The sequence below is a fragment of the Panthera leo genome, chromosome D4 (genome assembly GCF_018350215.1).
Source record: "Panthera leo isolate Ple1 chromosome D4, P.leo_Ple1_pat1.1, whole genome shotgun sequence".
Classification (NCBI taxonomy): Eukaryota; Metazoa; Chordata; class Mammalia; order Carnivora; family Felidae; genus Panthera; species Panthera leo.
The window spans coordinates 18,862,381-18,879,196 of record NC_056691.1 but is presented as its reverse complement, the minus strand read 5'-3'; the positions used below and the strand labels follow the sequence as shown (position 1 = coordinate 18,879,196).

The 16,816-nt window shown below is 35.8% G+C and overlaps 1 protein-coding gene across 1 annotated transcript in view; it reads right to left on the bottom strand.

The window, feature by feature from the left end:
• The window catches only part of VPS13A (vacuolar protein sorting 13 homolog A), a 234,969-nt gene that overhangs the window by 174,368 nt on the left and 43,785 nt on the right, over positions 1–16,816 (bottom strand). The window contains 7 exon segments of the mRNA XM_042913973.1: positions 745–859; positions 945–1,134; positions 12,425–12,567; positions 12,875–12,969; positions 14,030–14,159; positions 14,653–14,715; positions 16,321–16,492. Of these exon segments, the coding sequence (XP_042769907.1) occupies positions 745–859; positions 945–1,134; positions 12,425–12,567; positions 12,875–12,969; positions 14,030–14,159; positions 14,653–14,715; positions 16,321–16,492 (908 nt within the window).

Below are 16,816 nucleotides of genomic sequence, written 5' to 3'. Positions count from 1 at the left end.
AAAATGGAATCCGTAGCTTAAAATCTTCCACAATGAAACCTCCAAGCCTGTATGGTTTTACTGTTCAATTAGGCCAAATATTGAAGGAGGAAGTAACACCCAATCTTATAAAAACTCTCCACAAGAATAAAACAAGAATTCTTATTTTCTGAGGCCAATATATTAATATCTGGAATTCCTTATCTGAAAGGAAAAAGACAGGTTTATTCCCTCAAGAACAGAATTGCAAAAATCCTAACAAAATTTGGAACTAACTTGAGTGTGGTAATAAGTTTGACGTGAGTGTAAGAAATGATCGTTATATTTGATTTTAAATATAAAAGTACTAATTAGTTTAAACAAAACTGTATCTGGGGCGCCTGGGTGGCTCAGTCAGTTGAGCAGCCGACTTCGGCTCAGGTCATGATCTCACGGTCTGTGAGTTCAAGCCCCTCGTCAGGCTCTGTGCTGACAGCTCGGAGCCTGGAGCCTGTTTCGGATTCTGTGTCTCCCTCTCTCTGACCCTCCCCCGTTCATGCTCTGTCTCTGTCTCAAAAATAAATAAACGTTAAAAAAAATTAAAAAAAAAAAATTAAAAACGTTCTTCTTTAAAAAAAAAATAATAAAAAAATAAATAAACAAAACTGTATCTAATCCAGAAGCATAAATTTAAAGTACAGTTTACTAAAGTAAGTTAAACATGACTAAAAGTTTAGTATACAATATGTTGCTGCTGAATATAACAACATTAATACTGGCACTTACCTGTTGCTGTCTTGTCACGAAATTCTTCAAGTTTAATCAAAGTTGCTGAAGTGAGCTGTGCTAGATTTACCTCTTTCGGAGGTCTGAAAAATTCCACTATACTATTCACCGTTCTCTGTTAAAGTAAGCATCATTAACATTAGGCACAAACTCAAAGTAAACTGAAATGCATTAAAACTTAGGTATTTAAAAATGCTTACTGCATCATATATCATTTCTAAAGGTTCAGCTTCTATGATACACCTTTGAGCAGCAGTTTCATCTAACGGATTTATCTCAAATATAATTTGGAAGAGTGACGTAGCATCATCCAAGGAAGAAAGGAGGTGAGGTTTTGTTGAATTATCTGGTAAGCCAGTGACATGAAATGAATCAATTTTGGTCTCAAATCTACACGAATAAAGACAGGACAAAAATTAGCTGTCAGTGCAGTTTTAAGGTATTTCAGAAACTGAAAATTAAAATTAATGAAAACAATTTCAGTTAGGATTTCCTGCTACTCCATTCCATTCATATCATAGAAAATACACAACTATTCGATCTGAAATGACATAAATTAATTCACAAACAACTCTTCTCACATGTTGATTTCAACATAAAAAAGGCTATTTAAGGGTTAGGGGTTTAAAGTTCCCCATAAAAGGAGTTTGGAAGTTATCACTCAATACTAACAAGTAAAAGGCTGACCAAAGTCTTCTCGGATATGTAAGAGAAGGGATGACACAACGCAAATCACTGCCCCCCAGACTGGAGAGACAGGTGAATACGGGGAGTCACAGAACACAGAACACAGACTCATGAAAGAAAACTACCCTGTACACCAGGGCCAAGGTTGGAAAACGTGAACTGTTTCATTCTCCCGAACTGCTGGAGATTCAGTGTGGACAATTCTGAGGTTAAAAACTCTAGGGGGACTCAGTCATAGGAGAGGGCCCGAAATATTTTAAGATACAACTCCAGGAATTAGACCAGGTTCCTACATAAATACTGGAGAAAAATCCCCTCGTGCTTCAGGCAACAGAAGCAGAAAAGAAATCCAGAGCACTGTGTTCTCAAAAAGGCACGCCCTATCGAGCAACTAGTTCCCCAGAGCCTCACCTGATGAGGTATTATCAGAGCCACATGACCCAGCGAAGGGAAATACCCAACTCCAGTCGGGTCTACTGTTCCATATGCAACAAGGGAAATACCCAGTTCCAGCCAACTCTAGCTATCCTATCCCACCTAAGGCAGTAAGAAGGGAGGTACTGAGAAATATACATAAATATATATGTGTATATATTGTTTATATGTATCTATTTACTGTATTTTTCACCCCGTACATCATGTCTATCAAGAAAAAATAATAATACTAAAAAGCAAAAAACACAATTTGAAGTGACGGTACAAGCATCAGAACCAGATAGGCAGGAATTCTAGAACTATTCAAAAACAACAATTAAGAAGCACCTGAGTGGCTCAGTCAGTTGAGGATCCAACTCTTGATTTCAGCTCAAGACGTGACCTCACCACCATGATCTCATGGTGCTGAGAGCCTGCTGGGTGTGAAGGCTGCTTGGGATTGTATCTCCCCCTCTGCCCCTCTACCCAGTTCGCATGCAAGTACGCACTCTCTCTCTCTAAAATAAAAATAAATAGGGGCAGCTGGGTGGCTCAGTTGGTTAATCCGACTCCGGCTCAGGTCATGATCTCTCAGTTTGTCAGTTCGAGCCCCATGTCAGGCTCTGTGCTGACAGCTCAGAGCCTGGAGCCTGCTTCAGGTCTGTGTCTCCCTCTCTTTCTGCCCCTTCCCTGCTCACGGACTGTCTCTGTCTCTCAATAATAAATTTTTTTAAAAAATTTTTTAATAAAAATTAAAATTAATATGTTAAGGGGTCTAATGAATAAAGCAGACAGCATGCAAGAACCGATGAGCAATATAAGCAGAGAGATGGAAAGCCTAAGAACCTAAAATAAGTATGAAAGATCAGTAACACTGTAACAAGAATGTCTTTAAATGGGCTTACCAGGAGACTAGAAACAGCTGATGAAATTAATCCCTGAGCAACAGAACCATAAAACACAGATATCAGAAAATAAAGACTAAAATAAAACAGTAACCAAGCACTATGCGACAACAAAAGATGTACCATATGCACAAGAATACCAGAAGGAAAAGAAAAAGGTACAGAATACATATTTTAAAAAGAATGATGATTTCTACAAATTAATGTCAAACATTAAACCGTGGATCCAGAAAGCTCAGAGAAAAGCAGAATAAATGCAAAAGAGAAAAAACTACCCCTACATGTTTTCACACTACAAAAAAAAAATCAAATATAAAGAAAAGACCCTGAAGGAAACAAAAGAAAAAAAAATACCTTACATATAGAGGAGCAAAGGTAAGAATTACATCTGCTTTGTTAGAAACCATAGAAGCAAAAAAAGTATAGTGAAAATTTTAAAGTGTTAAGAGAAAAAAAAACACAAACTTAGAATTCTGTACCCTATAAAATCCTCCTTCAAAAGTGAAGAGAAAATAAAAACTTTCTAAGACAAACAGAAATTGAAGGAAATTGTTGCAACTAGACTTGCCTTTTGAGAAATATTTAGAAGCTATATAGGAAGAAAGAAAAAATATAAGTTAGAAACTCAGATCTACATAAAGAACTCAAGATTACAGAAGAAGGAAAAAGTAAAGGTAAAATAAAAACCTTTATTTTACTTATTTTATTGATCTAACAAATTAATGTGTTCCAAATCACAGTAATAAGTTGGTTATGTATGCTTACATGTATTTTATGTGTGTATATACGTATACTCTTATACATGCTCATGTACAAGTGAAATGAGTAATAGTAATGATACCAGGGACTAGAAGAAGGAATATGGGTATTTTTGTTCTTATAAAGTACTCACACTACCCATGAAATACTATAGTGTTATTTGAAAGCTGACTTGGATCATTATTAATCTATATAGAAAACTCTAGGGGCAACCACAAAAAAAAAATTAGAAAAAAAGTTCTAACTTGATATGATAATAAAGGTGAGAAAACAAAATCATACAAGATACTCAATTAAACCACAAAGGCCAGAAAAGGCAAGAAAGACAAAAACAGGAACAAGGGCATCAAACAAAAAACAGAACTATGGTAGATGTTAATGTTACAACAATGAGAAGACAAGCCACAGACTATGAAAAAATATTCACAAAAGACACATCTAATAAGAGTTATCCAAAATATACAAAGAACTCTTAAAACTAAAAAAACCCCAAACAACACAGTTTATAAAGGGGGCCAAAGCCTTAACAGACACCTCACCGAAGACAACGTACAGATGGCAAATAAGCACATGAGAAGATGCTCCACATCAGGTACAGCAAGGAAATACAAATGGAAACAAAACAGATGCCAGGGCACCTCGGTGGCTTAGTTGGTTAAGCGTCTGATTCTTGATTTCAGGTCACTATCTCCCAGTCATGAGATAGAGCCCTGCATCACAGGGAGCCTGCTTAAGATTCTCTCTTCTCTCTGCCCCTCCCCCCGCTCATGCTCTGTCTCAAAAAACAAAAACAAAAACAAAAACAACCACAGATGCCACTACACACCAGTTAGAATGGCCAAAATCTGAAACACTGACAAAAACCAAATAAGGGCAAGGATGTAGGAATTCTCACACATTCTAGTGGGAATGCAAAACGGTACAGCCTGTGGAAAACCGTGTGGTGGCAATTTCTTATAAAACTAATTTCTTACAAAACTAAACATACTCTTACCATACAATCCATCAGTCACACTTCTTGGTATTTACTCAAAAAAGTTGAAAACTTATATGAAAACCTGTACACAGATGTTTATAGCAACTTTATTTATAATTGCCAAAACTCTAAAGCAACCAAGATGGGTTTCAGTAGGCGAATGGATAAATAAACTGTTATAGCCTGACAACACCATGTTCTTAAGCACTTCAACAAATGTACCACTGAGCCAAGAAAAGGCATGATGGAACCTTAAGTGCATATTACAAAGTGAAAAGAAGTCAATCTGAGAAGGATACATAGTATATGATTCTAACTACACTCATGACATTCTGGAAAAGGCACAACTATGAACACAGTAAAAGATCAGAGGTTGAGGGATGGGGATGATGGATAGGCTGAACAGAGAATTTTTAGGGCAATGAAAATACTCTGTATGATCCCATAGTGATGGACACATCATTATATGTTTGTCCAAACCCATATAATGCACACTACCAAGAACGAGTGACAATATGAACTATGAACTTTGGGTAAGTATAATGGGCCACAAAGAAGAGAAAAATTGGGAGTAAAGCTTAATGAGTACGGGGTTTCACTTTGTGGGGATTCTGTGACCAGACAGAGGAAGTGATTTTTCAACATTATGAATATATTAAATCCCACTGAATTGTACTCTTTGGGGATGATTTTATGTCAACTTTACCTCAATAAGGAAAAGTTAATAAAACAAATTTACTGAACTAGTAAATGCATACATTACCAAAAAAAATTCCTGAAATCACTAACCTACCAGGTAAAGATACTTGAAAAAGTAACCTAAGCCTAAAACAAGCAGAATAAAGAAAATATAAAGGTGAGAGGATAAATTAATAAAATAGAGAATAGACAAATATAGGAAAACACAAAACCAAAGCTGTTTTTTTTTTTAAAGGATCAACAAAATTTAGCTTAAGAAAGAAGAGCAAAGACTCGAAAAAAATTAGGAGTAAAAAAAAAAAAAAAAGACATTATGAGGTTTCACAGAAAGAAAAGGGGATTATGGTAATACCGTAACCAACGACTTGCCAACAAATTAGATAGCTTAAATTAAGTGGACAAATTCCTAAAAAACTACCAAAACTGACTGGAAGAAAAAAAAAAAAAAACCCAGAATATCTAAATAGACCTAAGAACAAGATTAGATTAAGTTAATAATTAAAAACTTCCCACAAAGAAACGCTAAGGCCTCAGTGACATTACTGGTGAATTCTACCAGCAAACATTTAATGAAGAATCAATGCCAATTCTTTACAAACTATTCCAAGGATGAGGGAACATTTCCTAACTTATTATACAAGGACAGTATTGTCTTAATACAAAACAACAGACAAAGCAATCACAAGAAAACTACAGACTTATATTCTCTTATGAACAGACATAAAAATCCTCTCCAGCAAACGAAATCCAGCTGTATGTAGACAAAATTATACATATGCCCGAAAGAATACATGGTTATTTTATCCTCTGAAAATAATTTAAGGTAATAAACCATAAATCAAAAGAATAAAGAACAAAAACACCACGATCATCTCAATAGACACAGAAAATGCATTTGACACAATCTAACAACTTTCTGGGCCAAACAAAACAAAACTCAACAAACTAGTAATAGAAGGAAATTTCTCAAACTTGATGAAAGGCATCTATGAAAAATCCACACTTAACATCATATTTAAAAGAGTAAGCCATTCTTCATAAGATAAACAACTAGAAAAGGATTCCCTTTCTGACCACTTTTCAACATAGCACTGAAGGTTCAAACAAGGACAATTAAGAAAGAAATTAAAGAAAAGGTATCCACTTTGGAAATACAGATATAAAACTATCTGTATTTTCAGATGCAATGCTCTTGAATGCAGAAAATCCCAAGGTATTCACTAAAAACTATTCAAATAAACAAGTTTATCAAGCTTGCAGGGTATATACAAGGTTGCAGATCGATAAACAAAAATCAATTGTATTTCTACACATTTGCAATAAAAAATCCAAAAGTCACATTAAGAACATGATGCCATCTGTAATAGCATTGATGGGGTTCAGGTCACGCAGCCCCCAAATATGGCACCTTGGCATAATGAATACTTCAAGTTGAAGGAGTTTGAGAAACAGCAGAAACAGGAAGGTCACTCTGATATTCCCCTACCCTTACTTCCCTCAAACCCTCATATAACAGGTGCCCTCCCTATACCTAGAGCAAAGCAGCATCTTTCTCTCTAAAGACAAAGGTAAACTGAGAAGAATCCTAACAAATAGGGCTTGTTGAAGTTCCCCCAGTCAAGTATACTTACCTTACACTCCCTGACCTTTCAAGTCCTTCCCAATTGTCCACTCTTCATCAAAGCTAACGTAGTCTAGTCTAACTGGTTCTTTGCATCTTCATTTCCTTATGAAGACTCTCATGTCAATTTAAAACTTACACAAAATAAATCTGTATGCTTCTCTCTTGTTAGTCTTCATCAGATTTACTTTTCAGATACAGCAAGGCACCCAAAAAGGGTTGAGGAACACTCTTTCCTTCCATACAGCATCAAAAACAATAAAACACATGAGAATATGCTTAATAAAAAAAGGTATAAAACTTGTAACTCTGAAAGGTATAAAACACTGTTGAAATTAATGAAGAACTAAATAAATGGAAAGACATCCAATGTTCACAGGCTATAAGACAATACTGTTTAAATGTCAGTACCTAAAACTGATCTACAGATTCAACACATTCATTAAATCTAACCTGAAATTTTTTGGCAGAAATGGACAAGAGCAGCTGAAAAGACACAAAGAAATTCAAGAAAATCAGAGGAGCAAGAAAAAGAAAAAGGAAACTGGGTATATTACTGGCAGCAGATTAATATAGATGAAAGGGAATAGTGTCTAGAAATAAAATCTTACATTTATGGTAAACTCATTTTGATGAAGATACCAAGATCATTCAATGGGGAAATAAGTTTTCCCAATACATGATGATAGGACAAATGAGAGAAGAGAATGAAGTTGAACCCCAACCTCAAGCCATATACAAATGTTAACTCAAAATGCATCATAAACCGAAGAGATGAAGGTATAAAATTCTCACAAGAAAATAAAATAAAGGAATATATCTTTGTGTCCTTGAGTTATGCAAAGACTTCTTGAGTCTTTAATTCAACAAAAAATAAACTGGACTTCATCAAAACCCAAAATATCCAGCAAAGAATACCATCAAAAATATGAAAACAGTGAATGAGAGAAAAGAACTAAAAAACTTTCATTTCATATGAGATTTTTTCAGTAATACATATAGAACTCTTAAAACTCTCCCAACAAATAAGAGTCTGGGGCCAGATAGCTCTCCAGGGGAATTCTACCAAACATTTAAAGCTGTTCTTCCTTTGAAGCTGTTCTAAAAAATAGAAATGGAAGCAAAACTTCCACACTCATTCTACCAGGCCTTGATCTTAAAAGCAAAGATCCCACTAAAAAGGAGAACTACGGACCAATTCCCCTGATGAACATGGATGCAAAATTTCTCAACAAAATACTAGCAAACTGGATCCAGCAATATATTAAAATAATTCTTCATATTCCCGGGATGCAGAGCTGGTTCAATATCTGCAAATTAATCAATGTGATACATCACGTTAATAAAAGGAAGGATAAGAACCACATGATCCTATCAGTAGATGCAGAAAAAGCATTTGACAGAATACAGCATCCTTTCTTGATAAAAACCCTCAATAAAGTAGGGATAGGAGGATCATACCTCAAGACCATAAAGGTCACATACAAAAGACCATCTTCAATGGGGAAAAACGGAGAGCTTTCCCCCTAAGGTCAGGAACACAACAAGGATGTCTACCCACATCACTGTTATTCAACATAGTACTGCAAGTCCAGCAATCAGACAACATAAAAAAAACAAAAGGCATTCAAATCAGCAAGGAGGAAGTCCAACTTTGACTCTTTGCAGAAGACATGATACTCTATGTGGAAAACCCAAAAGATTCCACCAAAAACTGCTAGAATGGATACATGAATTCAGCAAAGTCACAGGACACAAAAATCAATGCACAGAAATAAGCTGCATTTCTATACACCAATAATGAAGCAGCAGAAAGAGAAATCAAGGAAATCAATCCCATTGACAATTGCACCAAAAACCATAAAATACCTAGGAATAAACCTAACCAAACAGGGGAAAAATCTATACACTGAAAACTGTAACAATTTTATGAAAGAAATTGAAGACAACACAAAAATGGAAAAAAATTCCATGCCCATAGATTGGAAGAACATTGTTAAAATATCAATACTACCCAAAGCAATCTACATATTCCATGCAATCCCTATCAACATAACACCAGCATTCTTCACAGAACTAGAACAAACAAGCCTAAAATTTGTATGTAACCAGAAAAGACCCCCATTAGGCAAAGCAATCCTGAAAAACAAAACCAAAGCTGGAGGCATCACAATTCCGGACTTCAAGCTATATTACAAAGCAGTAGTCATCGAGACAGTACGGTACTGGCACGAAAACAGACACATAGATCATTGGAACAGAATAGAGAACCCAGAAATGGACCCACAGACATATGGCCAACTAATCTTGGACAAAGCAGGAAAGAATATCCGATGGAAAAAAAAGTCTCTTCAGCAAGTGGTGCTGGGAAAACCGAAGAGTGACATGCAGAAGAATGAACCTGGACCACTTTCTTACACCATACTCAAAGAAAAACATAAAGGAATATATAAAGGATGAAAGACCTAAATGGATGAAAGACCTCAACATAAGACAGAAAGCCCTCAAAATCCTAGAGGAGAACATAGGCCACAATCTCTTTGACCTCAGCTGCAGCAACTTCTGACTGGACATGTCTCCAGAGGCAAAGGAAACAAAAGCAAAAATGAACTATTGGGACCTCATCAAAATAAAAAGCTTCTGCATGGAGAAGGAAACCATCAGCAAAACTAAAAGGCAACCAATGGAATGTGAGAAGCTACCTGCAAATGACCTATCAGATAAGGGGTTAGTATCCAAAATCTATAAAGAACTTCTCAAACTCAACACCCAAAAAAACAATCCAGTGAAGAAATAATCCAAAAGACATGAATAGATACATTTCCAAAGACAACAGGATGGCTGACATATGAAAAAATGCTCAACACCACTCATCATCAGGGAAATACAGATCAAAACCACAATGAGATCCCACCTCACACCTGTCAGAATGGTTAAAAATTAACTCCGGCAACAACAGATGTTGGTAAGGATGTGGAGAAAGAGGAACCTTTTTGCACCGCTGGTGGGAATGCAAACTAGTGCAGCCACTCTGGAAAACAGTATGGAGGTTCCTCAAAAAATGAAAAACAGAACTAGCCCATGACGCAGCCATTGCACTGCTAGGTATTTTACCAAGGGATACAAGGGTGCTGATTCAAAGGGGCACGTGCACCCCAATGTTTATAACAGCATTATCAGCAATAGCCAAAGTATGAAAAGAGCCCAAATGTCTATCGGCTGATGACTAAATGAAGAAGATGTGGTATGTATACACACACACACACACACACACAATGGAATAATTACTCAGCCATCGAAAAGAATGAAGCCCTGCCATTTGCAACAACGTGGATGGAACTAGAGTGTATTATGCTAAGCGAAATAAGTCAGTCAGAGAAACATAACTATCGTATGACTTCACTCATATGTGGAATTTAAGAAACAAAACAGATGAACATAAAGGATGGGAAGCAAAAATAATATCAAAACAGAGGGAGACAAACCTTAAGAGACTCTTAAATACAAAGAACTGTGGGTTGCTGGCAGGGTGTTGGATGGGGGGACAGGGGGAAGGGCTGAAGGGGTGAGAGGCAGTAAGGAGGGTACTTGTTTTGAGGAGCACTAGGTGTTATATGTAAGTGATGAATCACTAACTTCTATTCCTGAAATTATTACTACACTCTATGTTAACTAACTTGGATTTAAGTTTTAAATAAATAATAAAAAATATTAAAATAGTTGCTAAGGGAAAAAAAAGAACTCTTAAAGCAGAATAATCAAAAGACAACCCAATTAATAATGGGCTATAACTTAATACACGTTTCTCTAAAGAATATACAGAAACGGCTACCTGATCACACGAAAAGACGCTTAACATGATTAGCTATCAGGGAAATGCAAATCAAAACAACAGTGAGATACCAATTCACACCCGGTAGGATGGCTATAATCCAAAGGAAGGTAAGTGTTGGCAAGGATGTAGATCAATTAGAAACTTCAGTACACTACTGATAGGAACGTAAAATGTGCAACTTCTTTGGAAGACAGTCTGGCAATTCCTTAAAAATTTAGACACAGAGTTACCGTATGAGGAAACACTTCTGCTCCGAAGTATGCACCTAAGAAAATTTAAAACCTATTGTCCATATAAAATATTGCCAGTAAATATTCATAGCAACATTACTCATAATAACCAAAAAGTAGAAACAAGCCAAATATCCATCATTTGATGAATGGGCAAACAAAATGTAGTATATCCATATGATGGAATATTACTGGGCAATAGAAAAGGGAAAAAACAACACTAATTCATGCTATACAACAGATGAACCTTGAAAATACGCGAAATGAAAAAAAGAAAAGAAAAATATGCTAAGTGAAAGGAGCTGGACAGAAAAGGCCATATAATTTATGATTTCATTCATTTGAAATGCCTCCAACAGACAAATTCTTAGAAATTACTTTTTGCCCTACACTGGGGAAAAGGGAGAATGAGGAGTGGCTAATAGGTGTAGGATTTCTTTTTTTGTTTTGTTTTGTTTTAATTTTTTTTTTTAACGTTTATTTTTTTGAGACAGAGAGAGAACGTGAACAGGGGAGGGTCAGAGAGAGGGAGACACAGAATCCGAAACAGGCTCCAGGCTCTGAGCTGTCAGCACACAGCCCGACACGGGGCTCGAACTCACGGACCGCGAGATCATGACCTGAGCCGACCGAAGTCGGCCACCCAACTGACTGAGCCACCCAGGCGCCCCTCTTTTTTTGCCTTTTTTTTTAATTTATTTATTTATTTTTTTTTTTTGGGGGGGACAGAGAGAGACAGAGCATGAACGGGGGAGGGGCAGAGAGAGAGGGAGACACAGAATCGGAAACAGGCTCCAGGCTCCGAGCCATCAGCCCAGAGCCTGACGCGGGGCTCGAACTCACAGACCGCGAGATCGTGACCTGGCTGAAGTCGGACGCTTAACCGACTGCGCCACCCAGGCGCCCCTTTTTTTGCTTTTAAATTTTTTTAATGTTTATTTATTTTTGAGAGACAGTATGAGCAGGAGAGGGGCGGGAAGACACAGAATCTGAACCAGGCTCCAGGCTCTGAGCTGTCAGCACAGAGCCCGACGCTGGGCTTGAACTCACGAACCATGAGAACATGACCTGAGCTGAATGAAGTCAGATGCTTAACCAACTGAGCCACCCAGGCACCCCTAGGATTTCTTTTCTTTAGAGTGTTAAAATGTACTGGAAATAAGATAATGGTAATTGTTGCACAACTCTGTAAATATACCAATGTGAATTTCATGTAAGATACTAATGAGTTGTACACTTTAAACGGATGAATTGCATGGTATGTTAATTTTATCTCTCAATAAAACTATTTTAAAAACAAAAGTAAAATAAAGACATATCCAGATGATAGCCAAATTGTTGATGCAGTTTTTGTATAGTGTGATTTGGACATTTTAGTATTATTCTTCAGTGTCCCTCTACTTTTCCTCAGCATAGAGTTTTCTATGAACATGTGTTATTTTAATAATTCCAAAATGTAAGTTCGTAAAAATACATAAGGATACGTTAAACCACAGTAGTCTTTATAAAATACTGTTAGGTTGTGAATTTTTTTCTTGTAAGAAAAATACTTACTTAATTGCTTGTGCTCCTGGTCTTTGCACGATCAAAGTGCTAAATTCTTCCACTACAATATCTAACAGTTCAGGTGTTTCTCGTTTTTCTCTTAGAACAATAGACATACTTTTCAAGTGAACAAAAAACTTCATGGCTTCAAACTAGAGTGTATTCAGAGGAATAAAACGAGAAGAAAACATATATGTAAATACAACAAATACTCTCATTCCTATACTTTATTCTTTCCAATAACCAAAAAATACTTTAAAAACAACCCTTTATATATTAAATTATCACCACATTAACATTAAAAAGTAGAGGCAATTTTTATCCTTACCTTCGAAATTAAAATAAGGAATACTTACAGACCAAACATCAAAACAAGTCAGAAACCTACTTCTGAGATGATTAAAAACAGGCCTATCTATCATTAAACTCTAAGGTATATAAGGCAATAAAACATCTTACTGTTTTAGGCAAGGTTGGATCAACTGCTGTTTCACTGTAGCCAATTGCTTCATAGAGTAAAACTTTTTCTTCAGGTGTCAACATTTCTTCAAGAACTACAAATCATAAAGAAGTGTTTTTCATTCTTAACTGGTAACATAAAACTAACCCATAATTTAGCTGCCTTTAACAAATGAAATGCAAATTTAACTCCTTTTATACTTTTAAGAAATTATAAAAAAACTTCGTTAATTAAAAATTTAATGTTTATTTACTTTTGAGACAGCAAGAGACAGAGTGCAAGTAGGAGAGGGGCAGAGAGAGAGGGAGACACAGAATCCGAAGCAGGCTCCAGGCTCTGAACTGTCAACACAAAGCCTGACATGGGGCTCGAATTCACAAACTGTGAGATCATGACCCGAGCCGAAGTTGGATGCTGAACTGACTGAGCCACTCAGGCGCCCCTTTTTTAATTTTAAAAAAAGAAATCATAACCCCTGAATGTCAGGATGGCATTGGCAATTTTAAAAGGATTAGTCTCCAAAAATATAAATTGCTAAATATATAAATTTAGCAATATAAATTTCTAAGTATTTGTATTAAGCTCAAAAAATGGCTAACAGTATTACACACTTAATGGCATTGTGCTAAGCAACACACTTAGCATACAAAGTAGGTAGTATTAATATCATAATCTTCCCATTTTACAGATGACAAAATTGAGATTCAAAGAGTTTAAGTAATCAGCCTAGGATACACTGCTAGTAAGTGATAGATCCAGGATATAAACTTAAGCCCCTAAATCTCCAAAGCTATGATCTTAAATATTTGGTAAGGAAACAAAAACCTTTCCAAAAACAATTTCAACAGAAATGTACAATGGCTTATACCATTTGCAAATTTTCACTTATTACTATCTATATGCATTTACTAAATCCTCTGAGCATAAAGTTCTTCTGTAAACTTTAAGGTAAAAAATTTATTTTTTGACATATATATTTGCAATGTTATAAGAGTTTTATTGAGAGTAAGAATAAGTTACATATGATATGTATGCATATTTTGCTGATTTCAATTAAAAAATTTTCTGCAGAACTTTATTTTCACACCTGATGATTAGCTACACTAAATTAATCTGATGATTAACTGCACTACTATAAAATGAAATGGACCTACTTCCAGGCTTAACATCTGGCTGTTCTTTACTTCTTGGTTCTGACCAAGTCCACAGCCAGCTAAACCATCCTTTATTGTCCTCCGAATCTTTTGCTCCTTCTCTGTAAATCCTGTATCCAGCTTTCTTTACCTAAAATAAATTTTCAAATAAATGACAAATTATCCTTATTTAGCAATCTAAATAAATAGAAATATGACACAAAACTTAACTATTCCAGTGAATAAATATAAACAACATATAAACTGACGACAAAACACAGTAACTGCAACATCAGCCAAACCTGAGAATGTAGGACTACCAGAGGACTACCAGAGGACGATCAGCCCTCTGTCTTACAAGTCACGGTGATCACACGACTCCCCCCAACATTGGATTTTCACCCTCATATGAACTGAGTGTTTGATAAGCCAAATTATTCAGAAAGAATTTTTTCCCCATAGGACCTAATTTAAATGGATGGGGCAAAACATTAAATCAAGTTTTCTTATACTACAAGAGGCAAATTTGAACCCCTTCCAGGAAACAGCATATTATAGCACAACACTAATAATATGACTACATCTGTCAAATCTACACGGAATCTAGATTTACTTTTACTAATTGAAACATAATCTGGAATTACCTCAACTTCTGCCTGTTGTCTTGATATAGTTATATTAAATACATCCAAGATCTTTTCCAACTCCTAAAAATATAAACAAAAGTGTGTTTGAAATAACTTTATATACCTATATAAAGATTATAAAAATTATAAAATTGCATATATAATCAAATTGCTGCACTAAAGCAAAAATGTAATAGGAAGCAGAAAATAGATCATCTATCAACATAATATTCCTGTTAAATTCTGAGACGCAGTGCTTATATATGGGTCAGCCTGGAAACGGTACTGATGGAATAACCTTAACAAAGAAACCATACATGTCATGCACACGGGTGTCACAACCTTGCATGATTCACAGACACATACTAAGAGGTATCATACAGGTACTGCTTAAAATGATTTTGGGGTTTTACTACAACAAGGGTAAACACATTAGTGTCACTTTCAACTAAAAATTATAAATCCTTCATATTATATGCACAGTTGGTGCCATCTGTAATATAAAGCAAGTCGATCTGTATACATTTAAAACTTATTTTGAAATCCTACATTTTCCAAAGTTTTTCTGGCTACTGAAATAAACTGAGATAAGCTAAATATTTCATCCTATCAATACATTATTTCCATGATTGCTTTTAAGAATTTCCTGCTAAAATCTTTTTATCCTCCCTAGGAGAAGCAAACATGACCTACTATTATCTAGAAAACAGCTTGACTCAGGATTCTACTATTCCAGCAGACTTGTAGGATTCAGGTTAAGATCCAAAATAACAAGTAAGGAAATCTGTATCCATCCCAAAAGGCCTCTAAACCCAAGCATTCCTAATTAGTCTAAGTCTGCAGAAAGTCTCCCACCTCGAAATAAAAATAAAGCTCAGTCTTCAGGGAGCTCCTAATTGGAATCTGGCCTAGATTCAGAATGGTTAATTTCAAGAAGGTACCTTCCCTCAGTCTCCCTGAACTGAACTTTATCCCACAAAACAAGCCCATCTAGAATATACTATAATGCTAAAAGACTAGTATTTAGGGAGTTCTCAAGACAGATAATGAAGCATAAAGTTGCTGGTTAAGACTAGAAATTCCACAAAACTAAGACAAAGAAGGCTCTCTGTATGGGTAAAAAGTTCAGGAAAGTCCATACAAGAGATGGTACTTAAGTAGACCTTTAAGAATGAGTAAAAGGGGGGGGGGGGGGGGGGAGAGAGAGAGAGAGAGAGGGAGAGAGAGAGAGAGAGAGAGATGAGGAAAGGCAGATGGACTTGGCTACAAACGTAAGCGTGGTATGTATAAAAGTCAAGAAATTTATTTAATTAACACCGTCAGATGTAACAGAGAAATGGAACGGTGACAGATAATGTAAGGCTTTGAAATAGAGACACAGAGAAGATTGGAATCAATGCGGCAAATGCTTTTTAGGCTTTTGAGGTTAAAAACGTCATAGTGTGGGGCTTCAAATGACTATTTGCATGAACCCAGATCTCCGCAGATTCAGAATAGTCTCTAATTCCAACAGGTCACAGGAGAATATCACCAGAGCTCATATCACCCAAGTAAATTAAGAACACGAGTACGAAAAAGTCTAAGTTAAAAGACAGAGTCAGTCAAAATTGAAGAAGGAAGTGTTAGTCACTAAAAACGGAGGAGTTATGTAGCATAAAATGTTCAACATTCTTTTTAAATGCTAACCTGCAAAGAGAGGAGAAGTTCACCAGTTGGCTTCTTAGTTGTTATCTTTTTTTTATACAGTTCTTTATACTGCTTCATTTTTTGCCTGTGTTCTCTAATATACTTCCATGACCACATCCGTAACCGGGGGCAGACATTTACTTCCAGAATGCCATGTATAGCATAAGTCCACCTATAGTAAAAAAACAAAAACAAAAACAAAACCCTACACTTAACACCCTCAAACCAACGGTAGGAAATAAAGTTACTTCCACTCCAAAACAACATATGTACCTATATAGTACACAGACTATCAAAATGGTGTACTGAGTATCTGATTTTTCCCAGCCCTATTTAAGACTACATTATTAATCTTACCTCCTTCCAAAGTGGAAATAAACAAAATCACTAAATTTTGTTACAAAAAATATAGCTCTACAGAAAAACTATGGAAATATTACTTGGCAAATAGCACTTTAGTCACCTGAATAGTAATTAAGAGCCAACTAAATTAAAA